Source organism: Hydra viridissima, unplaced genomic scaffold, assembly GCF_058129835.1.
Source record: "Hydra viridissima isolate aposymbiotic clone 2 unplaced genomic scaffold, HvirCarnegie_v1 scaffold_5, whole genome shotgun sequence".
NCBI lineage: Eukaryota > Metazoa > Cnidaria > Hydrozoa > Anthoathecata > Hydridae > Hydra > Hydra viridissima.
The window spans coordinates 17,584,060-17,610,247 of record NW_028324304.1 but is presented as its reverse complement, the minus strand read 5'-3'; the positions used below and the strand labels follow the sequence as shown (position 1 = coordinate 17,610,247).

The window sequence follows — 26,188 nt, the reverse complement described above, 5'->3', positions numbered from 1 at the left end:
AACCTTTTTGCTATTTGACAGATTCTTTAATGTCAAACTCAGTTCTTTGTTAACCCGTTCATTTTATTAACAAAGTTTCTTTTAGTTGATCAGATAAAATATTTTGTTTTTTAATTTTAACTGCTAGTTAAAATTCTTCAGCTGCAGTCAATTGAACTCGTCATTTCGAAAAGGACACATGTCCGTTAATTAAAACTTTTCAGGATTAACAAAAATATGTTTCTTATCAAAAAAGTCTACGGTGCTTATAAAACTAAATATAGGAGTAGATAAATAAAAAACATATAGAGCTTTTGTGAACTTTATTTAAAAAATATATAAATCATACAGATTTTTTTAACTTAAACTTCTGGACTAATCCCTTTTTCAAAATGAATTCTTTTTTTTACGTACAAATCCAATGACTTTAAGAAAAATCTTTAGTTAATCATCTTTTATTTCTTGATATTCATTGTTTGTTAAAGTTGTTGGCAATGCAAAAACTTCTGTATAGAAGTTTTGATACTCTACTATTGAATATGGAATATATTTTTCTATTTTTTTCAAGTCTGATATTTTTTTTCATTGATTGGCACTTTCCCAGCATATGCAGGAGTATTACTTGATATTAAGGATGGCTTGGTACCCATCCTTTGTAAGAGCTGGAAATCATGACTGGCTAAGCAATCTATGGATTCACGTGTTGTCACTAGACCAGGTGTGGTTTTAGAGAAGGTAAAATGTGACACTTTAGAAATACCAAAAGTTACTTTTTTGTCCTTGGGTATTCCTTTGCCATAGGAATCCACAGATAGCACTAGTTTCTTATAATGGTTGGGCCACCATTTTTTTATGTCAATAATATCTTCAGTTTTAGGCCTTCTTATTTCAAAGTTTTCGTTAGCCCCAGCTATAAGATTTTCATACTCAGTTGGTGTGTAAATCCTGTCATTCTTTCGAATATGTCTTTTCGCTATTCCAAATATTCTATCATTTGGCAGGAATGAGTGACCTCGTTTGGGTATGTAATATTGGATCTCATTTATATTGCTACCTAATTCAGCTACCAGTGATAAAAGAAACCGGACCATGGCATGATTCCGATTTTGGTCAGCACAACCATCTGAAAATAGTTCTTTGGCATCATTACCAATATATTTTTTAATATAATCCAGTACAAAAGTACATACTTCATTGGGACCTTTGTTAGCAACTCCTTCACAATAAGAATAAAATACTGATTTACCTGTTTTAAGATCATATATGCAAAACTCATATAGCCATAATTGACGTAGATAAAAAATCTCCTGGACAGGGATATGTGGAAGTGGCAAATTTAGCATAAAATCAAATGCAATCCCATACACATTCGGATCATTCTTGCACTTAGTTTCTACTTCCTGTATTTTTTTGTAAAACTTATTTGCTTGTCTTTTATGGATCTCAATATCTGCTTGATAGACTCTTTTTGCATTTTCATTAATATGTGGATTTTTTAGTTTAATCTTTAACTCTTCACACAGTTCACAGACATCAATTTGCTTTCTACCAAATGATAAGCTAAAATTTTCCTGGAAATATTTTAAGTAAAATTTATATTTAACAGGATAATCTGGATATTTTTGTTCGTATAATGCAGTGGTTCCCAACCGGTGGTCCATGGACCCCTGGGGGTCCATGTAAACTTTTGAAAAGGACCACAAGGTAATTGTAAATTCAAAATAAATTTGAGTTATTGAATTTTAATTTTGATATTTTTCTGTTTTAAAGAAACAAATCTTAAATTCAAAATGTAATTCATGCTAGACAACATATGTTGCAAAAAATCTGTGTAAGCCAATTCAACGTTAACTGTCTATGACTTGCGGACCACAATAAAACAATAATTACTTTATATTATTCTTACATCTGTAAATTTTAAATGCTATATAAAATTATCTTATGGTAAAAATATTTTTCCTAACTGATTGGTTCGAAAGAAAGTAATTTGAATTATTTTATTTGAATAGTCGAGAATATACTACTCTCAAATGAACTATACGAATCTCGAGTTAATATATTACATTATTTTATATTATTTTTAAAATTCTTTAGATGTCTAAAAGTAAAAAAAGGTCATTTCAGATGAATACATGAAATATGGTTTTACCTACATGCTAAAAGAAACCATTTGCTACACAGTGTATTATTTGTTATAAAGTACTAGGAAATGACTCTATGAAACCCTCAAAGCTTGCTATTCATTTGAATAAGTGCCATCCTGATCTTCGAACAAAAGATTCTGATTTTTTCAAAAGAAAATTTAAATCACTGAATATATGTAAGTTGGATAAAACTGGGGTTATTCACCAAACTCAACAGAATATAGTAGAAGCATCTTACAAGGCTTAATATATAATAGCACAGAAGAAAAAAGCTCAGACATTGACTGAAGAAGTTATACTTCCATGTACAAAAGAAATTGTTAGATTATTATTTGGAGAAGAAGCTGTAAAGAAGATAGATAATATATCTTTATCATATAATACAGTCAAATGAAGGCTAACTGACATTTCATCGATTATTAAAGAAAATGTTATTAATGAAATTAAATAATCACCATATTTTTTTATTCAGTTGGATGAGTCCACAGATGTAAGTTCAATGGCACAATTAATTGTATTTTGTAGGTATATTCACAATAATAAATTCAAAGAAGAATTTTTGTTCTCTTCTTTCCTTGAAACAACAACAAAAGCAGCTGATATTATGGAAATTATGAAACAGTTTTTCAATGACAATCAATTACAATGGAAATATTTGTTAGGAATTACTACTGAAGGAGCTCCTGCCATGATGGGTTGTAAGTCTGGATTGCAGACTAGGGTAAAAGAGATTGCTCCAAATGTAGTTGGCGTACACTGTTTTATTCAAGTTGATTTGTTTTACAACAATTTAGAGAGCCTGTACACTCGTTTCCATTTTGAACCACACAACATTTGGAATGTGGACTAGAAATGAAGTGAAAGAATTTTTATGTCAAATGAAAAGTGGACTGGTAGAATATTTTGAATTTGACAATTTTGAAATAACAACTGCTTATCTTGTGGACATTGTGGGTTATTTTAACAAGTTAAATTTGCAACTTCAAGGCAAAAATGCTAATGTCATTACACACTTGGATAAACTGAAGGCATTTATTGAAAAGCTCAAACTGTATAAGACTAGAATTAATAATGGAAATTTGATAATGTTTCAAAATTTAAATATTGTAATTGGAAATAACATGCTTCCCAAAGTTATAAAGATAGAAATACTTTGTCAGCTAGATAGTTTGATTAATGAATTTGGTAACTATTTTCCAGATGTGAACCTTTTGAGCAGTGAAGTAATTATATCACCATTTTCCTGTGATGTGAAAAATGTGAATGAGGAAGCACAAGAAGAATTTATAGAGTTAAAGAATGACACCACTGCTAAGGATCACTTCAAAATAACACCATTAAATAACTTCTGGTTGAAAATGAGGAATTCATATCCATTGTGTTCAACAATTGCACTTAAAGCCCTTATTCCTTTTTCAACATCATACTTGTGCAAAGCAGGGTTTTCAGCCATGTTATCTATAAAAACCAAAAAAAGAAATAGACTTGAAATTGATGCGGTTATTAGATGTGCTCTATCAAAAACTAAGCCGAATTTTCAGATATTAATTGCTGGTAAGCAGTGCCAGAATTCACATTGACCAGTTTTTGTATCATATATCAACTAAGATAAAATGTTTTTGGGTCATAGATAGTCTATTCAATTAAAAAATACCTTGAATAAAATATTGTCCTGATGAATAAAAATTACAATATTAAAATGTTCGCCTTGTAATAATTTTTAATTGCAAAGGGGTCCATGGAGATTTTATGATATATAATTTGGGGAACGGGTAAGAAAAGGTTTGGAACCACTGGCATAATAGTAGGAGAGAATTGCAAGTTGACCCGAACAAAAATAGTATAAAGCTGAAACTTTGCACAGAGGAAGTAGACAGTCTCTGGATGAGCGTAAAAAAAGCCCCGTTGATTGCGCTACGGGAACTTCACTTTTGGGGCGAATTGGGGCAAAAAATAGGCTAATTTTGACAACACCAAAATATCATTAATTATATATCGTTGAATTGAGAATTTTATGCTGATCAATATTTATATAAGAACTATGACTTGAAAGCAATTATTTTTTAAGTTATTTACGTTTAAAAAGTGTAAAAGTGTGAAAAGTGAATGCCGCGCAAAACTTCATTCGATTTTTTGTTTTCAAAAGAAAATTTTTACTGCGAAAAACTTAATCATTTCTTTTGCTTTCATAAAAAAAGTTTTCAATGAAACATTTTGTATGAATGGATAATTTAGTTTTACTCCGAAAAAAGGTTGTGTCTTATTATATTGAAACTATTATATGGAAAAGTAAAACTTACAAGTTAAACGTTACGTGTAGTAAAAGTTTTTACATTTGAAAAAAAAAATAATGGATCTTGTACATGTACTATATTACTATCATAAAGGAATTTTTATTTGCAGAGAGAACTTGAAACTGGTACTTGCATCTTCAAACAATCTCAAAAATGCTAAACTTATTTGCCGCATCAGGGCATTCAAACTATGCCAAGTGCTCCAGGTTTTATTTGCAAGAAATGCAATACCTTTCAGAAACGAATCCATGGTTACATCAACAATTTTTAGATGGTCGTCACGCAGTCCGCCGATCTGAAAGGTATTGGGCTGGCCTATCTTCTGATCTTGTAATAGAGCAGACCCTGATGCGGTCTATAAAATGCAATGGTGGTTTAACTAGAGGTAGAGGATTTGATGAAAATGTACGCAACCTATGGACAATTAGCATCTGTTATTCTGCAAGTGTTCATGAAGCAATGCATAAATTATTTGGATTTGACATCGGATTTACCGAAAGCAATAAAGAAATGGGTATTAAAAGATTAGTATGTGATTATGAACATTGTGAGTTGTTTTATGACTGGTTTTCTGTAAGAAATCCATTCAATACTGTCGATAGAAATCTAAATTCATTATCTACGGGTCTTGTATCAGTCAATGGTGAAGATCTTGTCAATTGTGACGAGGCTGAGAACATAGGTGTTCGTCTACAAACATTTCTCAACGGCCTTAAGTTCAATGAAGCAAAGTTTAAAAAGAAGAATACGTTTTTTTCTTTAGATGTTTTGACCAATAGCGTAAAACTAGACAAACAAACTGATTGTTGTGTTGATCCAACACTCCTTTTTAATAGACTTGCAGCAATTGCAGAAAGAGAGGATGACGTTGAACTATATTTTGATTATTAGCTTACTCATCTCCCACACCCATTATTTAAAAATAACCTAATGCTGAAAGCAAACAAATCATCTTTGCGCAAAGTGATTCTTCCTGACGACGAAATTAAACCAAGTACAAATGTCAGTTTTTGCAAATATGTCCTTGATGGAGGTTCCTTACTCCACAGAGTTCTTTGGAACAAAGGTATGAGGTTTGTAGAAGTTGTTGAGACCTACATCAGCTATATAAGACAAAATTATGCCACCACTTATATTATATTTGATGGTTATGATAAGAAATCTTCAATTAAATCTAATGAACACATCAGAAGAAAATGCAAAGGTTCTTCCCAAAATCTTGTTATAAGAGAAAATAATCAGGTTCCGTACTCACAAGGTTTTTTTCTATCGAATTCACACAACAATGCACAATTAATTTTGCTTTTGTAAGATTACCTTAAACGAGATGGATATGAAGTATATATTTGCAAAGGGGATGCTGACACGAAAATTGTCTCTAAATCGTTGGAAGTTGCAAAGGAAATTTCACCACGCGTTGTTGTTGCTGATGATACTGATATAGCAGTTATGCTAATGTATCGTTGGAAAGATGAATTAAATGAGATTTTTTTTTATCAAGAAAGAAAGAAAAAACTCTAGAGTATTAAAGACGCTCAATCTCGAGTAATGGATTTTAAAGAACATCTGTTATTTGTTCACGCATGGTCAGGATGTGACTCGACATCTTCAATACTGGGAAAAGGAAAACCTAGTTTTTTAAAATTACTGCAAAAATCGAATAATGTACAATCAGTATCTGAAATTATTTCGGATTACTGGGCAACCAAAAAAGAAGTTGGAGAATCTGCAGTAAGGGCTTTCATTGAACTTTTTGGTGGAAATGCAAAAACTTCGTTAAGGAAAATGCGGTTGTTATTTGAAAGTTTAGTTATAATTTTGTGGATTTAAGTCACTCATTTAGATTTAGAAAGTCTCATATTTTCATAGTATTTTTCTTAGGTATTTAAAATATAAACAAATGGTTTGTGAAGGAATTATTAAGCCAGAAAAGTTACCACCCACATACCGTGCTGCTTATTTTCATGGCCTTAGAGTTCACCTACAAGTTGTTGAATGGAAAATGCTAGATGAATCTTTCAACTTGGATTCTAAAGAATGGGCATGGAAGTTAGATAATGGTTGCCTTCTTCCAATACCAACAGACAAAGATGTAGCACCACCCAATATATTAAAAGTGATTCGCTGTATCTTGCGCCAAAGTGTTAAAATTATAGGTATTAATGCGCATTAAAAAGTAACTATTTTAGAATCTAGTCAAGGTTGGAAAAAATCCAGTATTTTTGATAAAACCCAGCCCAGTGGGTTTTTTTGTTTGTTTGTTTTTTGTTTTTTTTGGGAGGGGGGGGGTGTGTGTGTGGTTAAAACTACAGTATTTTTATTCATAATTTTGATCAATCTAAAAATGATCATTTTAGATTTCGACATAAATTGAATCTTTGGAGACCTTTATAAAATGTTCTAAAACTTTATGCATAATTAAAAAAAAATGATGCCATTTTTAAGTGGGTGATATAGAGGATGTGAGTGAGAGGAAGTTTCTAAGTTTGGTAAGTGTAATCATTGAGTGTAATCAATTAACCAGTATTAGTGGTACTTCTACTGCTTCAGATATGTCGAATGTGTTGGTTTCTGTCCAGTTTCAACCTCAACTCAAGCATGTAAGTTGTAACCTTCTAATCTGAACAACTATATTGCTAAAGCATCCACCTATCAGAAAGATTCTTTAGATTAGCAGGTTGCTCGCTTCTTCTTCAGCTCAACCATTATCATTTTATTCAATTGAGAGTTTCAAGAGCTTTGCTCACTTCTGCCGCCTAAATATATTGCGCCAAATCACAAGAAATTAGAAGGAGAGGATGCTGGGTGATTTGTACAATAAATTCCCAATTGAGATTTTTAAGGAATATGAGAACAAAACTACCAAAATGGCTGGTCAAGCGTTCAGAATCATCCAATCATTGCCAGCTCAGTTCATGATGGAAAAAAGAGTTTTTTCCATCATAAAAAAGAAGAACTTCGCAGATTATTGCTTAAAAATCCTCAGTAAAGCAATTGTAGAGATATAAACACAGCATGGAAAAGATGTATTTGCTATCTGCATAGAAAATGAGACCAACGGTGAAGATAAAGGAATTCGAAAGTAATGCATAAATACTTTTTCATAAAAATTAATGCATTGAAAGGCTTTCAATGAAACTTTATTTTAATAATAATTATTATTTTAAAATAAAATTTATAAAAACCCCAAAAAACCCACTTTTTGGTGAGTTTTTTTTTGACAGGTGTCTTGGTGGCTTCTTTAATTCCAACCCTGGTTTTAATGCTGCACTACCATTAATTCGCGCAATTTTTTATGGTAAAACTTAAGTCAAAGCCCATCCGGACGAAATATCTAAAACACGACGGTTAAAAATGCTGGAAATATCTAAACTCTCATCTTCGACTATGCATTATTCCAAATGCTGTGCGTAATGTAAGGTAGAAAATACTAAGAACAAAAGTTTTTTTCGGAAATATAAGAAGTTGATTAATTTGTAGATTGAAAAAAACCTTTCACTCTTTTATCAAGAGTTTCTTACTGAAGCAAAACTTCTAAATTGTTAATCTGAAAATTGGTCAGAGACCAAAATTAATCGAAAAAGAAACTATGTTCTCATGAAACAAATACAAGTTTTTCAAAAAAAAGTTGAATCTATACAAATTTGCTGGACCTATTGAATTTGATATATTGAATTTATTTTCACTCGTTTATCTGACCATTTTTAAAATTCAAATTGGTCACTGAACCGTGTTCTGATTGTGCTTTCTTCTTAAATAGATTAATTTTTCTTTCTCAGGGTTTTATTTTTCGAGTTTAACAGTGTTCATATTTTAATTGCAAATATGGATTCAATAAAGTATGTAAATATTAACAATTAAAAGAATTATTTAATATAACTGTAAAGATGGGAAAGAGTAATCTAATACATAATATTTATATGTAAATATATACATTGTTGTATATATATATATATATATATATATATATATATATATATATATATATATATATATATATATATATATATATATATATGCGTATTAATGTATGTATATATATGTACTAATCTATGTATATGTATCAACATAAGCTATGACTCAAGTGTTCGAATTACATCTGTAATGTATAATTATTTGTATAATGCATAATTGAGCTCATCTATTACCAAGTAAATATCTCCATAAACTAAGAAGGGAGACATGATAAAATAAGGTGATACCTTATTTATTGTAATTCTTATAAAATATAGATTTAATTTTGTTATTTAGCGTTTTGGATCCTTATTATTAAGAAAATTTATAATGAATATAAAAGTTATAATTCAAGATTTACATTTAGATATTAAAAATTTCAAAAAATGAAGTAAAAAAGATTTAGATTGTAAACAACTTAATTTGCATGTGTAATTTGTTACATATGTAAGTGTATGTGTGTTTTAGGTGTATATGTTGTAGGTGTAATAATAATAATACGTTGTTTCAATCTTCCCTTTATGTATAAAAAAATCTATAGAAATAAGAGTTTATTTGGTAAACATTCAAATTACAGTAATGAATTTTAAGTAAATGTCGTCGGTATTTTAACTAAATGTCGTCGGTATTTTAGCTAAATGTCGTCGGTATTTAGCTAAATGTCGTCGGTATTTTAATTAAATGTCGTCGGTATTTTAAAAAAATTATTGACAGTATTTACTTAATTAGCAATAAATAATAAAAAACCTGTAATCGTTATACAGCGTCAATTAAAAAAAACGTTTATCTTAAATTTTACGGAAGCCTTTTTCAAAACGTGCTCTCCGTAATACAAAAAATGTAATTATTTTTGCTTTTAATAAAAAAAAATTTCCTCTCAAGTCACTGCAAGAATGTTCAACTTTTTTGGCCTCTGATGTTTAGTAAGTATTCTTTTAAAGCGATTTCCATTTTTCTTCTATCCTTGTTCAGGGTGTCGATATTTGTTTCAATTTTCGTCACTTTAGCTTCTAAAATAGCAATTTTCTTACTCGCCTCTTCTTTTCGGATCATGACATCAGCCATATTTTTCTCAAGATCTACACATGTTTTCTCGGATTTAAACGCCAAGTCGATAGCTTCGATGCAACCTTAATAAAGACGTACGATATTTTATTTGGCGCAATATTCTTTTTTAAATTGTGCCCGTTAACAACTTTGAAACTAATATTTCGTTTAGTAATAAAAAAGTGACCTTTTTCTCTTCGTTCTTCTTCTCTCCGATTGTACTCAAGATCTGTCTTTAACTTATCGACTCGTCTTTTTGCTTCGTGAGCTTTTCCTTCAAGCATTTCTACTTTTTCTTCTAAGTTGGATTTGTATTCTCGTGCTTTTTGATATTTCTGAAGGTTTATAAACGATATAAAATTACAAAAATGCATAATAATAATAATAATAATAATAATAATAATAATAATAATAATAATAATAATAATAATAATAATAATAATAATAATAATAATAATAATAATAATAATAATAATAATAATAATAATAATAATAATAATAATAATAATAATAATAATAATAATAATAAAAATAATAATAATAATAAAAATAATAATAATAATAATAATAATAATAATAATAATAATAATAATAATAATAATAATAATTAACGATTAAAACGACTATAAAATTATTTAATCAAAATTTAATCAGGTTAAAAAATCAGTTTGGAAATACTTAATATCTGAAACAAAATCTAAAAATTATAAAATAAAGAAAAAAATGTAATCAAATTTCCTGCTTTGATTTCAACTCAACAAATCAACTTCCTGTTTTTGTGATTTAACAGAAAGAAGCAGATTTATCATTATTATTATTATTACTTTTTTTTTTTTTTTTTTAATTAGAAAAAAAATGTGGCTGATGCGTCTTCTGTAACATACCAGCCAATTCTTTTTCAGCGTTGTAATAGATAGAAATAGCATTTTGAGTTTTTATTCGCTTACTTGTACATAAACATAATCTTTTAAAAATTCATTGCATACTTACCATTAAACTCTTCCCATAAGCATCTTTGTAAACTTTTAATTTCTCCTCCAACTCACCAACCCTTCCTTCGTCAGGAGTAACAGATTTGAGCGATATGTGGAATTTCTTTGATTCTTCAAGAAAAAGGTTTCTTTCCTCTACTCTCTTAGATGTGTCTTTCAGTTTTTCTAAGCATTTCCTTAAATCTTCTTCTTTTTCTGAAATTCGATCACGTAAACTCATCCTCTTTTGATAATTTATTTGGGAGATTTTCTTGACTTCCAATGTTTGCTTTTCGAATCCGTCGGCCTTGTCATTCAACTCTTTGATATTTCCCTGCATTACTTTCATGTGCTCCTTGATTCCACTTATCCCGTTGGCCAGACTGGTGTCTAATCTCGCCGAGGTTGACATGGCAACAGGTGATATTCTATCAATTATATAAACGAAATGAAATATTCCAACAATCATAAAGTCCTGAGAATTCCAGGAAAGGGGACAGCACTTATATTACAGGAAGTTAAAAACATTTTATAAATTAAGGTATCATAAGTAAAAAAATAATAATAATGGTGTATAAAATCTAATCGATTCAGCTATTCGCATAAAAGCTTTATTCGCATGTAAGTTTTAAGCAGAATCTTAAATACACGGGTGCCATCGTATGAAAAAGAAAACAAACAGTATAAAATAAAACGCCAAAATGTCAAGTTATAGCTATTACACACCAATAGTTAAAGATTTTTAGATGGCATACGACTACGTCAAATCTTTCTATAAGAAATCCGATCAATTACTGCAGCGCAGTTCACAGCGTCGTAAGAAAACTTACTCTTGATAAAAAATATTATTAAAATCAAAAATACAACGAATGATTTATACAAGTACTTATGCTGGTCTCTTTGTACCATTTTGTAAATTTTATTTCGTTTTGATTTAACTTATTGCAATAAAAATACGTTGTGTTATGCTTCCTAAACAAACTGTCACTTTGGTTATTTACTAGCGATTAAATAAATTTTGTCCGCTCTTAAATTTAAGCTTTGAAGTTAAGAAAAAGCTATTATCTAGCGAATGACGATTATGTTTTCATTATGATGTCGCCTGAACAATTCTTTTAAAAATAAAAACTTTAATAAGGCATAGCATTACCGAACACTGAGCTTTCATTGGCTAAAATGTACTTCGTGAGGTGTGTTCTAATTTTCAACTTTAAGCTTTGTATTATTTTAAAACTAATTGTGGAATATATACAAAAAATACTTTGGTAATCTTAAAATGTTTACTTTTAACTGGTAAACAAAAAAAATCCGATGAGAAATATTTTAATCGTGGAACGTCTAATTTGTCTGTTGAGAATTATACAGACAAAACGGACCACGTGTATTGAAACTGGTTGCTATTTGTTTAGTCTTGATTCAAAAAGAAACAATTAAAAGTAATCGCTACTTTCAGCAGTGCTTACAAAACACGAATAGTTCTGTTCATGAAGCTTTGATTAATAGTTTTTGTATTATTTAGTTGTATTTTTTAGCTGAAGTTTTTATTCTTCAAATGAAGCTAAAAGTTTTTAAAAAATAGAAAATTTTAATGTTAAGAAATTTTGTAATGAAAATTATCGTTATCGTTTACTTATATCGTTTCGCGTTAAAACAACAGCAAATCGCTTTGACCCTCATAGAACTGTAGAGAAGCACGAGGATTATTACAGATTTCAATAATAACTTGTCAAGACTAATCCCACGAGATTAATTTTAATCTTGAAAGTATTTCAGCACTTCGAAAGATTTGGATCGGACCAAACGCAATTCCGAATTTGAACATCAAGAAGCAAAAGAACTTTGTGCAACACCGAAAACGTCATACGCAGATAAGCATTCACAATACGTGCAGCATTCACAATTAGCTGGAAGGCAGGCAAATGTAGAATTAAAGATTATGATTAATAGCGACCAGCATAACAAGTTTACTCGATAAAAGAACTCAAATAATGTTTGTTAAATAGCATTTTCAACTAAATATAAACAGGAGCTACAGTAACTACATTGATCAAAGCAAAAACATTAAAATTATTCATTAGAATAGTAAAGTGGCAACTTTGGATTGACTAAAGCAGCAGACCCGCTTGTATACTTGTAATGCAGAAAAGTTGCAGATCCATTATAAATAAATAACAGTCTATAATTTAAAGAATTTAAAAAACAAAGACAAATGATTTTTTAAACAGCAGTAGACCTCCGTGTTATCGGAGAGCTATCGATCACCTCTGATAAGTTAACAAGGGCTGGTAAACTGCTTCTTATTGGGTGAAGTATGCATTCGCGTTCGTTATCCGTCACGGCGCTAATCTAAAATCGTATGAGCAAAATTATTCAAGTCATATCTCGCATGCATGCAATAATGATACATATAAAATTTTACGAGATAATGATTATTTAGGTATCCAGAAGTAATTATGTAACAAACTAAAAGAACAAAAGAATAAGATGTTAATAACTTTAATTTCATTAAATGTTCAAATTATTCACCCATATTATCAATTCATTGTCCCATTCTCTCTAGATACTTCTCGAACGTTTTTAGCCACTCTTCTTTGATTATTGTGTCAATTATCTCTGTAATCTGCTTTTTCAGGCTCCGGACATCTTTATTTTAATTGTCACTCAGGTGTTGCTTGATTTTGGTAAAAAGTTAAAAATCACAAGGTGCCAAGTTCGCAACGCCCTCGTTGTTCAAACACTCTCGGATGACTTTTGCGACTAAGTTTTGCCTTGTCAAGCAAGATTTTCATGTTTTTGGCGCCTGATTTCGGTCGTTGTTTCTCAATGGCACTAACATCAGGCTTGAGGCAGTCTTCGATTTTTGAGCACTTACAATTTTTGCCTTATTCAGGCAGTGGATCAAAAGTGGGCCTGTTGATTTAAATATGAAGGTAATCATGCATTTAGACTCAAATTGGCCTCGTTTGACAGGAGTTCTCAGAAATTCTTCAAAACAACCCCTAATGAACTTGATTGGTTGCAGCCAACATGTCTCAAGTATACTCAGGATTTGTCACCCGTGAAAACGTCACACAACCGCCATTTACCTTAGATTTGGCCTGACTCTACTGGAAAAAGGCTACATGATTTACTTTTTGAGTTGTCGAAAGCTGATGGTGGATTCAGCATGATGCAGGTTTTCGAAGACAAAGATGATTGTGAATGATTCTTTCGATGGTACCATAGGACAACAATGTTTGGGCTTCAAATTGATTTAAAGAAATATGGGGATCACCGTTGATGAGATGCCGTACGGTAACATTGTTCTGTGGTGTTGTGGTTGTAATTGATGCTCCAGGAAGATCTTTGTCTTCGAGGTCCTCAACGCCATGTTTAAATCGGTTAATCCATCTCCAAACCGATATGTACAAAGGAGCACCATCTGAGTGGGGTGGGGGTGGAGGTGGAGGACTAAAGCCAATTTGTCGTGAATTCCTTAACTGATTTTCCCAGTTCATAGTGAACCCAAATGTACGCTTGATGAAGTTTTTTTATTATTTTTTATTTTGAAAAAATACCTTTGCTGAAAACTACAGATACATGCAAGTTTCAAAATAAAGGCTGATTTGCGCACAGTTAAGTGCTCTTAATCACACGATGCTATACTTACTTTGAGAAAGTAAAATTTATTTTTAAATTTTTTTACTTCTGGATACCTCTAAGTAACTGCAAAAAGAATTCATAGAAATTTTAAATAACAGCCATCGTTTAATTTGTACAAGTTGATCTCGTTACTTTAGATAAATTTAAAATATTCATTTTCACGAAATCGCTTTTTCAATAGACCTTTATCGCGTTCGTGTTTCCGATTTCGTTACAAATGTTGAGGTTTTCGCTCAAACGTTTTTCACCACCTTGTTTTCAAACCCAATGATTAAAAATGAGAACTTGATGAAATTTGAAACGTAAAAACTTACCGATTTGAAGTGCGAAAACTTACCGATTTCAGACTTTTTTTCTTTATAAATTCTCCTTCTTTAACAGTCACACCTTCTGCTAGATCAATTATGTCAACCTAGGAACAAAATAACCCTACATGGTTATCAAGATGGGGGAGAGCTTTTGCTAATGGAATTACTTTTTCTAACACTAATATGTTAAATTTTTGTTAAATTCTAAACGATATCAGTTAGTTTCTGTAATAAAAATTTAAGAGAAATATTTTGATGGTACTAAATTGTTAATCAGTTAAAAATTTGCACAGTTTAAAATGAGATAGGAAGAAGCAAACTCGGTGAGAATATTTTGAAAATCGCTTGGAATCAAATAACGATGTATATATAATGATAATTCTTATCAAAAACATAAATATAAAAGATATTTATGAAAAATAGATAAAAATATTAACTACCATCATTGGGGGTGAGAGTCTTCTATGGACAGTCGTCGTTTTATCTATACTACTTAGTTTATCACCAAATCTTTTAATGCTTGGCTGCTTTTTTAAACGAGTCTGCTTTTCTATAGGTTCACATATGGAGTATTTTGGGCGAACTCTAAAAGGTAACCAGTAAATTAGTAACTTTAACACAACTTTTAACTGGAAATGTACAAAACTTTATAGGACTGAAAAAGATATGAGAAACATTTTCATTCTTTTTGAATTTTGTAATATTAACATGTAACTAGGCACCTGTAACTAGGCAAAGCATTAAGATCCAACCTCTCAAAAACTTCTGGTTTTTGACGTTCGTTGTGTGTTTGTTTTGTTTCTTTTCTTCCGTTGTGAACTTTAGCTAAAGGTTGAGTAGCAGTGTTGGGTACGGACGATTTTGCAATTTTATTCTCAAGCGGAGAACTGATGGAGTTTTGATGATAAATGGATTTGTTGGGTAAAGAATGATTTGCAATTTGATTGGATATGTGGTCAGCGGTTAAAGTAGTACTTACATTAGAATTTGCATTGTACAGTTTAGATTTTTTCTTAAAGCAACGACTCACTGGTGCCTGAAAAAAAAAACATTTCAATTGCTAAACGAAAATGATAAAATAACGGATTATGAAAACTATTATCATTACCAAATATATTTATAAGATTAATGCAAAGTATATTAACAAGACTATATCGCAATATTTACAAGAATGTTAATAAATATTAATAACTGTTTTACAAATATCAGTGAAATGAGGAAAAAAATTCCGTAGTTTAATTTTTTTTAATAAGAAAAAAAGAATGTGTGTGTATATATATATATATATAAACATGTATATATATGTGTGTGTGCGTACATGAGTACAATATATAAACGAGAACTTATCGACTGTACTCATCTGGTCTATATTTGAAACAGGGCTGCAGGGTCAAAAATGCCCAAACTCCAACATCTTTAACAACTCCAACAGCAATAAAATTACTTCTGACTACAACTCTGACTCCATGATTCCAAAGTCCTGATTTGAAGATCTGAAAATTGCAGGCTTTTGAGCGCTGTGCTGTTTCAATACAAATGCAACAATTGTCACCATCTATCTATGACTATCTGCCACTCTGAGACTGATCTGTAATATATTTGTTTTTCTTTAACTTGGTGAATCATTTTTCATATTGTACTTTTACCAATAGCTGTATCTTTTTAATGCTTTGTCAAGACTTATCCATTCAGTATGCTGATTAACCACAGTCATACAAATGTCTATATGGTCACATTAAATTATATGGTCACATTAAAACATCAGTTATTAAAACAATTTTAATTTGCAATTAAGTGACATTATGAATGAGGCCCACAATAAATACTTTAAACTAGAAAGTTCCAGATTGCTTATGGCTAAAATTTTCAATAGCTTTCTCTAAAGTTCTGTTAACTTTTTAACAGAACACAGATTAACCAACACAGATTTGTCTTTTTTTTACAAAAAATAGGATAAATATTTAGAAATAATGCTTTTTAACATGAAGAGTGAATAAAGAACTAAAAGGGAAAAACCAACCTTAGGTGGTTGTGGAGCCAAGAGTTTAACCTTAGGAATATGAGGAGCTGAGAAACCAACATTAGGAGAATGTGGTACCGAGTTTGTCTGTAGTACCTTTAGTGGTTTACTTTCAACTTTTAAGTTCTGAGAAAATAACTTTTCATTTGACTCATTTGAGCTTTGAAAAAATTCCTCATTCAACTTGAGATCTTTTGAACACAATGATTCACTAAAAACATGATAGTAAAATAAACCTATCACCAAAAAAACAACCCTTTTATTTTATACATAATACACAATTTAATTTTTTATGTCAATTAGATAAGGCAGAATAGATATGCATGTTGTAAATGTATAAGCAATAGTATGTTGTGGCATACACAACATACTATTGCTTATACATTTACAACATGTTATTGTTTACATTACATAACATACTGGTTATACATACACAATACAACTTGTATTTGTATTTGCAAACACTGGTCAAAACTGAGCTGTGTTTTTTTATAAGGGGGTTTGAGATTTATTTTTTCTCTTAGGAAAAGTAAAATCTCAATCCCCCTTATAAAAAAGCCAAACAAAAGAAAATTCTGTCAAATAACTAAACAAAAATTAATTTAACACTAATAAAAAGCTACATGAAATTTTTTTATCAGGAAGCTCAAGAGACGGAACATGTATAGAAAAATGTACCTTTTGAGACTTTCATTTTTAATATCTTCACTGATAAGATTGCTATTTTCCGTAATATTTTCTTTTTTTATAGAAGAAACATATGGTACAGCACCTTGAGCCCAATTGTCGATTTTACTTGGAGTAGGTTCTTAACAAAATCAACACTGTATATATATATATATATATAGAGAGAGAGAGAGAGAGAGAGAGAGAGAGAGAGAGAGAGAGAGAGAGAGAGAGAGAGAGAGAGAGAGAGAGAGAGAGAGAGAGAGAGAGAGAGTAGAAATCATGGTGAGGTGTAATACAAATTTTCAATGTCAATTTTTTTACATTTGTTTACATTAGTCTATATTTTCAGGGGGAAAAAAATAAAAAGTACTGCAATAGTCATATAATTTGCTTTGAAGACCATAGGAAAAACAAAAATTGTACTGAAAGTTTTTATTGAAAACTGATTACTGACTTCAAATTTCAGAGCAAAGGAAACTTTTTAAAGTTGGTCACTCAAACTGAAAAGAATTTTTTTTTGAAAAATTCAACAAAATATCTGAAAATAGGAAGAGATGACCAGAGAGCCATATATTCAAAAACTGTCTCAAAATGAAAAAAAATTCAGACTAAAACCAAAAAATACGTTGGCAGAGAACACCAAGAAAAAATGCTTAAGATAAAAAAAGAGAATTTGGCAGCTGAAAAGTAATTGGATTAAGGATTGGAAACTCTTGAGAACAAGAGTTATGAAAAGTGCATCCAACTCATTAAAAAATGTTAACATGTTGACTGCCACAGCAATTTTCAGAAACCTTGCCAAAAATGACAATTTGATTTTATCAAATTATATTACTACAACATAACTTGTAGTTGGCATCCTAGAAAAGACCGCAATCTACGAGTTATCTTTAGCTAGCAGCTAACATGTTAAAAAACTGGTTCATTTATATCTTTTAAATCTTTGAGCTAAATATAAAGATTTATATATAAATGTTTAAAATGTATTGTTGAGCTTTTAAGGCCACTTTCTCTGCATATTAAAAATTATAACTAGAGTAACTACAGTTGACTTGAATATTCTATAACTTAGACTGAACATTTGAAAGCCTAAATAACAGCAGGGAATCTATTCAGGAAAACTAATTACATTAACCTTAAGGCATTAAACATTAGGAAAAAATCAAAACTTTCACGGAAACCAGATAGTTGACTTTTTCTTTTATTGTTTTGATACTAAATACATTAAATATTTTACTCATTACCTATTTAATTCTTAATTGCAGGCTAATATTGTTATACATTATATAATATTTTATATTATTACAAAGTTTTTTCTTTTAAAACAGCCAGGATAACTGATGCAGTCAGCAGTTTTTTTGTTGATTTGAGACATTTTATAGTTCCAATAAATTCTTATCATGCTAGTTTATGGCAAATGTATTATGGGTAATATACTTAGACTATCAGTATCTTACAAAATACCAATACAACATTTAGTAACAATCTATATAAAATTCAGTTTAAAAATTGTTGTAAGTTGGTCTAACCAAAACAAATTTATAAAAATACAGATTTTAAAAAAATTAATGAAAAAAGAAACAAACCGATGTCTTCATTCCATGGAAAATCATTCATTAAGTATTTGGGGTTAGGAGTACTTTCAAGGAAACGCCACTGAAAAGTATAAAAAATAAAAATCTTGAAGAAGGGATGCAAAAAGTGCACATAAAATCTAAAAAAGTTTCATACAAATGTGTGTGAACATAGGAAAATATTAAATCTAAATAAAATATTAAGCTACAAGCAAACTATATTCACAAGACCAGTTTAATAAGAAATATGTTTAAAGAAATAGATTTTTGATAATTTTTACCAGGCAGTATTGTTTTTATTTTTTTTTTTTCAAATCTTTACACATTCATGCTCTGTAAAATAAATAAAGGTAGAAAACATAAATGATTTCAATAAATTTTTGTAGTTTTTAACCATATCCTCTATGTGATTTTTTAATCATAACTTCTAAGAGATTTTTCAAGTTTTTTTTCATCATATCATTCATGAAATGTTTTGTGATTTTTTTTCATCGTACCATTCATGAAATTTTATGTGATTTTTTTCATCATAACTTCCATTAAATTTTATGTGAACTTTTTAATTATAGGTTTTATGTAATTTTTTATTATTTGATTTTGCATTTAATTATTTTTAGCACAAACATTGTTTTTAATATTTCTGTGCAAAATTTTTAGGGTCAATGTAATCTTTCAGTTTTTGTTCATATTTATAATTTTTTCTTTATTACTCCCTCCATCCGGAAATATGGTATACATTTCAACAAAAATTGTAGATTATCGTGATTATAAAAATAAATTGGCAACTGTCATTATATTGTTATAGTAAATACTCATGACAATATAACCTGAAATATTTGACGTAAGCAATATCATTCTTAATTAAAAACTTAACGCTCAATTATCAGTGTGAATAGTCTTAGGTTTTCTTCCGCATCTTTCTTTCAAAAAAGAAAGAAAGATGCAGAAGAAAACCTAAAGACTATTCAAACAATTTAGCGCAAATAAAGAATGCACCATTAAATCACAGAGGAATGCTTCGCAGTCTTTCCTTCGCAATTGGTATTCCAAAATCAACTTTGTTTGATATATTCAAGTCGGGAAAGTATATCAAGAGAATATCTTTTACAGTTAAACCAACTTTAACCGATAAAAATAAAATGGACAGATTGGAGTTTTTCTTGTCTAAAGTAAGTCTTGCTAATTAATGGAGATTTGCTTTTTGATGATTTGTACGATTACAATCACATTGATGAAAAGTGGTTTTATCTAACTAAAGTTAAGCGCTCTTATTACTTAATGTTAAACGAAGAAGAACCGGAGAGAAACTGCAAAAGTAAAAGATTTATTCTGAAATTAATGTTCATGGCTGAAGTAGCTCAACCGCGCTATGATGCACATTGAAAGCATTATTTTAATGGAAAAAGTGGAATATAGCCATTTGTTTATCAAGAACCAGCTTAAAGAAATTCTAAGAACAGGGCTAAAGGGACAATAATAACAAAAAATGTGGAATCTGTTACAGCAGTAACTTGCAAAAATATGATCATGGAAAACATAATTCCCGCAATTAAATCTAAATTTCCGCCATCATACAAAAAGAAAACAATATACGTACAACAAAACAATGCGAAACTCCATTTTTCTGATAATGATGCAGATATTGTTGCTCTTGGTTCTGCTGATGACTGGAATATTAAATTTAAGGCGCAACCGGCAAATAGCCCTGATTTAAATGTTCTCGATTTAGGTTTTTTCAACTCCATACAATCGCTGCAGCATGAAGCTTTGCCAAACACAATTGTTGAACTAATAAATTGTGTTCAAGATGCATTTCATTAATTAGAAGCAAATAATGTTCTCGATAATGTTTTTAAAACATTGCAAGCATGTATGGAGTTAATTATGTTAGCAAGTAGAGGAAATTGCTATAAAATACCTCATTTAAGTAAAGGAAAACTTTGTCGCGAAGGTGGACTGCTAGAAAAATATGCATGTTCCAAAGAAGGGTACAAAAAAGCAAAATTAAATTTCGAGTGAAAAAAATCATTCTTATTTAATTAAAGTATTTCATATAAAGTTTATATAATATACTTGTCATGTACATTTTTGATTTATTTTATTTTTTCACATATGTATACCATATTTCTGGACAACAAAAATCGCTAAAATGTATACCATATTTCCGGACAGAGGGAGTATTATTTTTTTTATCATTTAATATAATATTGAAAAACAATGAAACATTAATGTGGTTTGAATGTTTTAAAGATACCTCAATAACATCTAAGAGAGTCCATTTCAGTGCTAAAACAGCATATAATTGCGTTCTCTCTTCAATAATTTTCTCAAAGATTTTATTGCAAGCATTCTGTGTTACTTCGCTTACTATCTGTGCAACCAATTCTTCAACATTCTCATCTTCGCAGATATCCAACCTAATGTAAAATTAATATCCTTACACTAATTAAAATCAGTGTGCAATTATGAATGAAATAATTATAATTTATTAGTAGCAGTATTTTTGTGGCAGCTGATTGAAAACCAGTGTTTAACAACTTTGCGTAAAATCACTTTATGACAGTCATTTCAAATATATAAAAATATAAAAAATAAAGATACCTCAAAAAAGAAATGATCCACAGAGATTTAAAATGCACACTTTTAATTAAAAATCTTGAATAATAAATTTTCTGAATTGTTATAAATATTTGGTTAAATTGCTCTTAGATTTTTTTTAACAAATATGAACACTACTTTTTATTTAGTTTAATATATACTTCCATTGATGATGTAACTTGGCAAAGTAATAATATAGTCCTCAAACAACCTCAAACCTCAAAGTCCGAAAACACAAGCTCTTAGAACCAATCGAAATCAAACAGCTCAAGTTTAACAGAATTTAATTTTTCATTACAATCTTAAGGAATTCTTGCCACAAAAAGAAAAGTTCAATTACATAAAGTAATTCGAAGTTTTCTAATTTACACCTTACACATAAAGTCTAAACTCACTTAGTTTACTTTATGGCTTTACAACATTTGACATATTTATGTAAAAATACAGTTAGAAAATTATCCAAACGAAATATTTTATTGTGAAAAATAAATTTGGGCAAGATATTTCTGATAAAAAACTTTTATTTTATTTATTTTTTTTTTTAAAACTTTTTTTTCTGAAAGCAAATTTAATCAAAAGTTTAAGTTAAAAATAAATTACTTTGATATTTTCTCTTTTATATTTCATTTTATGACCCTTATTATCATTTCCCATTTTAACACAGAAATTTTATATGAATTTACAACTTCCAAAAATTTTAAAATTTTAAAGACAGTGATAACATTTTTTTTTTTTTGGTATTCTTTTTTAAGTTATTGCTCTGCTTTAAACAGTGTAAATTTGAATAAGCAAGTCTAATTTAAATTGTATAAAAAATTCTCATGACACCAAAATCATACTTGATGCTTAATGTAATTAACATTTTTAAACAAACAGTTATTACTAGAGTTATTTGAACCAAACATTTACACAAACAATGAATTACTAAATAATTTAGTCAAATCCATAAAGTATACATAAACCGAATTCAACTTTTTTTAATTTTATCAATAATGATTATCATTAGATAGATAAATGTTGCATCTTGGTATCATCAGCATACAATTTAGAAACATTGTTTGTTTGACCATTTTCACTTATTTCAAGACATGAATGTCTTGTTATTAACTGGTGTTTTGGAACTTTTTGATACAATAGTGGTTCATTTTTCACGACTAATTCCATGTATTTTTTCTCTTTTTTTAAAAAATAATTTAACTTCTTAGTTCTTTTACTTCTTTTTATTTATTATTACTTTTTTTTACTTCTCAATTTTTTTTAAGTTTTTATTCTCTTTTTATGTTAAAAGAACTCCCTCAATTGCCAGGTTTTATTAACAGAATTCAGTTGACAGGTTGATTTTGTCAGCTCCTCAACTCAACAACTTTATTTAAAGTTACAAAAACTTTATATAAACATGAAAAATAAGACATTAACATGAATAGTTTATATCAATTTTTTATATACTTTTTAGATCATCAAAACTGTAATCTTTTACAAATCCAATCTTTTTAACTAACTCTTCATTTTTTAAAAGTTTTAAAAACCAGGTCATCCTTTTCCCAAATGCACAATAAAAAGCAACAACTTTGCTTGTAGGTACAATTCACAAATTAAACTCAATATCTCAGTAACAGCTTTAATCTTACTGCATTTTATAAAAACTTAACAAATCTCTCGTATAGCCATAATAAGCAGCCTACCATCAGATTATGAAATAAATACTTGAAAGTGATTAAAGACACACTTTGATCACTTCATGCTTAAATTACTGTCATGCTGACAACAATCAAAATTAATGAAGGTTAAAAAGATACAGGATTGGTTTAATAAATTTTTTACCATTTACATGAAAATATAACAAAACTTAAAGCCAACAAAATAATATTTTTTATTTAACTTAATTGTTAATTCTCAGAAATTGTAGTAGAAATGCATAGAAATATAAAATATAAGGAAAGAAAACACAACATTATAATTAATTTTTAAACTGTTTTAGATTTAGATTTTCTATTATAAAAGTACTAACCAATCAGCAATAGTAAACTTTCCAGGGATAATTGCATTTTGAGGAGTAAAAGTCGGAGTGCTTTGATTCACACTATTAGGAGTTTTTCCTCGTTCTTTTGATGATTTACTCATACTTATGGAACTAGAACCAAAATGGTTGTGTTTATTATTGGTGAGTTTTTTTTAATTTGGAGAACCTGCAGACATAAGCTGCAAGCCAGCACTAAAAAATAGTGTTTTTTTTTTGGTCCTAAAACTGTATACAACACCAACAACTTTTGTAATTTTAAAAACTTTTTAGGTAGTAAACATTGTTATATTAAACAAGTAAAAGTATAAACTAAATAAGGTTGATTAATAGGGAAGGTACTGGTGAACTACCAGGCTTACATCTTCAAATAAACGGGGGTGTAATTTAACTGTCTGATTTCTTAAACATGGAGAAAAAGTGACCACTAAAGAAACAGCATCACTTTTCTTGTCAAATGTTATTGAAATTTGGCAGTTAGCCTGAATTCTAACCCAGAGTAATGATTCTGAAAAGCAAATTCTATAAAACTTCAAGATGAAAAGCTTAAAAAGTTTTTTTAAGTTTTTCTTAGTCTAAGAATTTGGCTGACCAGGACAAATTTCAAATAAACTCTCTCTCTTTTGTAATGTTGCAATGAGTAATGCATTAAGAACCATAAAAATCAAGGAAGATTTTTATAATACATGATGTAGCCTCTGATCAAAATGTAAGTGCATCAAACATCTTATCAGAGACTACATATCATGTCTCATGATGCAGTTTCTAATAAGATGTTTGATGCACATATTTCTGATCTTAAAGCAAAGATGATAATTTTTTGCCAATCACCCATGACTATGATGAATTTCTGAGACTGTGTTTTATATTTCTGGACAGTGCAATAACTACAAAGGAAATAAAAGTTTTCTTCACCAGGCGTATTCCATCACATACAATGGATGTCTAAAGTAATCTACATTATTAAACTATTTCTTTTCAGCTTTTCACTTTAACTGTAAAGGATAGAAACAATGTGAAAAAACTGGCACTTATTGGGATCTATGATGTCTTGTCTATGATAGCCTTCTGTTTATTAAGACAACACTCACTAAAGTAGTGAAGTAGTTATGTTGATAATATGTAATACAACAGTAATACTTGACACTGCAGTTAAAAAAGCTGTCGGTGTTGAAAGGAGCAGAGTTTTAGAACAACAACAACAAAAAAAACAATATTTTTATAGTAATGATAACTTGAAATTTAAGTCTCCTGGTTCTTTAAAAAATAAAAAGCTATCTGATACCAAATTGAATTTAATATTGTTGAAAATCCTTCAGAAAACGAAGCTTGTTATAGAGCTTCAACATCAAATTCTCACAGAAATATACGCTCAATTGAGCTCACATGGGCATCTCCAAGGTTCTCAGACACCGTTTACGAAGAACTTGATCAACCAAAAATTGCGTTTTTAAACTCGCTGTCATCAATTAGCAGAAAACTCAACAACGCTTGATTGCAAAAAGAGTTAAAAATACGAAAATTCCTATTTTAGAAAAAATAGTCGCAATTATTCATTCTAAAAAACTTTTTTAATGTCTCATTTTTGGCTTTAGTAGTTAAAAATATAGATTTTAAGTTTGCATCCAATAATCCAGTATTATGAATTACAATTTTTGTTTTAAAAAAAGCTTTGTCGAGTTAGAAAAATTGATTTTTATTAAAACTTATCAAAAAAATTAAAAAGAGCTGTGAAATCCTTTAATGAACTGCACAATAAAAGTACAGCTAAATGTTCAGTAGCTTTATTCAATGATCAAAACAAATAGAAAAACACAACTTATAAAACAATGGCAGAAAAACTCTGACTGAAAATTCAATAGTACTTTAACAACACTTACTAAAAAATGACACTTAAAGCAAAATCATTTTTCAGAGTAAGCCTGTGATTTATCGTTTCGAAAAACGCTCTCGTAAATCATTTTAAACAGCACAAAAATGACAGCGAAAAAAATATTTATTGATAATTACCATAAAAAAACTGTCTTTAAAATGGTTGCCGATAAAAACTTATTTGAAAAAATCAGAAAAAATTTGTAAAAGTTTGAACTAACGGATTTAAATCTATGGATGAAGTCAGATATATAAAAAATGTTTTTATTTTTCATACTAAAAACCAAGACATTTTGATGAAGTTCAGATTTGTCATGCCATTGATTTGGCTTATTTGTTACTTGTCCTATATATTCTGTAAAATACTACTCTCACGATAAAAACATTATTTTGCAGAACACACACAAAAAATAGAGACCATTATCATGAAAGTTGAATAAATATGATATACATTGAAGCGATAGATCTGATGGAAGAAGAGGAGGTGGAGTTGCCATTTATGCTGATGAGAGAATTATGTCTTATGACCCTAACGATTCATATTTCAGTAAGAGCAAGCTCGAACAAGTATGGACATGTATTTGAGTCTGATAAGTACTTCATTGGATGTTTATTTAGACCATTGGATGTATATATAGATGGATTTGTCGATATGCTTGATATTGACTTGGTATTTAAGAGAGCTGCAAGCTATGTAAATGAAATGGGATTTAAAGATGTATTAATTATGGAAGATTTCAAGTTTTCATCGATTAAATGGTCAGGTGGAGCAGTGTAAATGATTATGAATGAGACTGGAATTGAACATCAGTTTTATGAAACTTTGTGCGACACGTTTTTGATGCAACACATAGATATTCCAACTTTTCAAAAAGTTAATGAGACCTCAAATTATACGCTTGATCTATTGTTTACAACCAGCGAATCGAGTGTGTCTCGTGTGGTTTCTAATTTAGTTTTGGGAGTCAATAAACAAAATTTTATTTTAACTATTACCTTTCATATAAGAGAAATTCAATTTGAACAAGATTCGAAATATATATTTGATTACCAGAAGAGAAAAAAAATACGTAAATTGATTTAAATGTTTTGAAAACAA

The 26,188-nt window shown here is 29.4% G+C and overlaps 3 protein-coding genes and 1 pseudogene across 4 annotated transcripts; 1 reads left to right on the top strand and 3 right to left on the bottom strand.

The window, feature by feature from the left end:
- Window positions 1–423: 423 nt before the first annotated feature.
- On the bottom strand, window positions 424–1,658 carry LOC145189207 (uncharacterized; annotated as a pseudogene).
- Window positions 1,659–2,196: 538 nt separating this feature from the next.
- On the top strand, window positions 2,197–3,703 carry LOC149889076 (protein ZBED11-like). Its single transcript, XM_090089179.1, has 4 exons — window positions 2,197–2,299; window positions 2,381–2,508; window positions 2,596–2,844; window positions 2,918–3,703. The coding sequence occupies exons 1-4, from the start codon at window positions 2,197–2,199 to the stop codon at window positions 3,701–3,703; spliced, it is 1,266 nt and encodes a 421-aa protein (XP_089945305.1).
- A 5,204-nt stretch (window positions 3,704–8,907) lies between these two features.
- LOC145189452 (uncharacterized) lies at window positions 8,908–11,210 on the bottom strand. The gene is made up of 3 exons (XM_090088271.1): window positions 10,409–11,210; window positions 9,606–9,753; window positions 8,908–9,501 (listed from the first exon to the last, which is right to left on the bottom strand). Exons 1-3 carry the CDS (start codon window positions 10,856–10,858, stop codon window positions 9,269–9,271), a joined length of 831 nt encoding a protein of 276 aa, XP_089944397.1. The 5' UTR covers window positions 10,859–11,210; the 3' UTR covers window positions 8,908–9,268.
- Window positions 11,211–12,380: 1,170 nt separating this feature from the next.
- LOC145188699 (uncharacterized) lies at window positions 12,381–24,654 on the bottom strand. 2 transcript variants are annotated; one of them, XR_016452767.1, is made up of 11 exons: window positions 24,503–24,631; window positions 23,209–23,331; window positions 20,857–21,019; window positions 18,615–18,684; window positions 17,038–17,167; window positions 16,360–16,570; window positions 15,319–15,375; window positions 15,062–15,164; window positions 14,780–14,924; window positions 14,369–14,443; window positions 12,381–12,735 (listed from the first exon to the last, which is right to left on the bottom strand). XR_016452767.1 is itself a non-coding variant. In XM_090088269.1 (10 exons), the coding sequence occupies exons 2-10, from the start codon at window positions 23,319–23,321 to the stop codon at window positions 12,607–12,609; spliced, it is 1,350 nt and encodes a 449-aa protein (XP_089944395.1). In that variant the 5' UTR covers window positions 23,322–23,331; window positions 24,503–24,654; the 3' UTR covers window positions 12,381–12,606. The 2 variants fall into 2 exon arrangements, 1 of the variants encoding a protein (XP_089944395.1); XM_090088269.1 differs by having other exon boundaries at window positions 15,062–15,375; window positions 24,503–24,654.
- Between the last annotated feature and the right edge of the window lie 1,534 nt (window positions 24,655–26,188).

Coding starts and splice junctions, on each gene's coding strand:
- LOC149889076 (XM_090089179.1), top strand. CDS start 2,197: ATGAAACCCTCAAAGCTTGCTATTCATTTGAATAAGTGCCATCCTGAT. Junction 2,509..2,595: donor TATCTTTATCATATAATACA/GTCAAATGAAGG, acceptor TTTTTTATTCAG/TTGGATGAGTCCACAGATGT. Junction 2,845..2,917: donor AGTCTGGATTGCAGACTAGG/GTAAAAGAGATT, acceptor ACAACAATTTAG/AGAGCCTGTACACTCGTTTC.
- LOC145189452 (XM_090088271.1), bottom strand. CDS start 10,858: ATGATTGTTGGAATATTTCATTTCGTTTATATAATTGATAGAATATCA. Junction 9,754..10,408: donor CTTATGGGAAGAGTTTAATG/GTAAGTATGCAA, acceptor ATAAACCTTCAG/AAATATCAAAAAGCACGAGA. Junction 9,502..9,605: donor AGAAGAACGAAGAGAAAAAG/GTCACTTTTTTA, acceptor GTCTTTATTAAG/GTTGCATCGAAGCTATCGAC.
- LOC145188699 (XM_090088269.1), bottom strand. CDS start 23,321: ATGAGTAAATCATCAAAAGAACGAGGAAAAACTCCTAATAGTGTGAAT. Junction 16,571..17,037: donor AAAAATGAAAGTCTCAAAAG/GTACATTTTTCT, acceptor TCATGTTTTTAG/TGAATCATTGTGTTCAAAAG. Junction 15,376..16,359: donor TGGCTCCACAACCACCTAAG/GTTGGTTTTTCC, acceptor TTTTTTTTTCAG/GCACCAGTGAGTCGTTGCTT.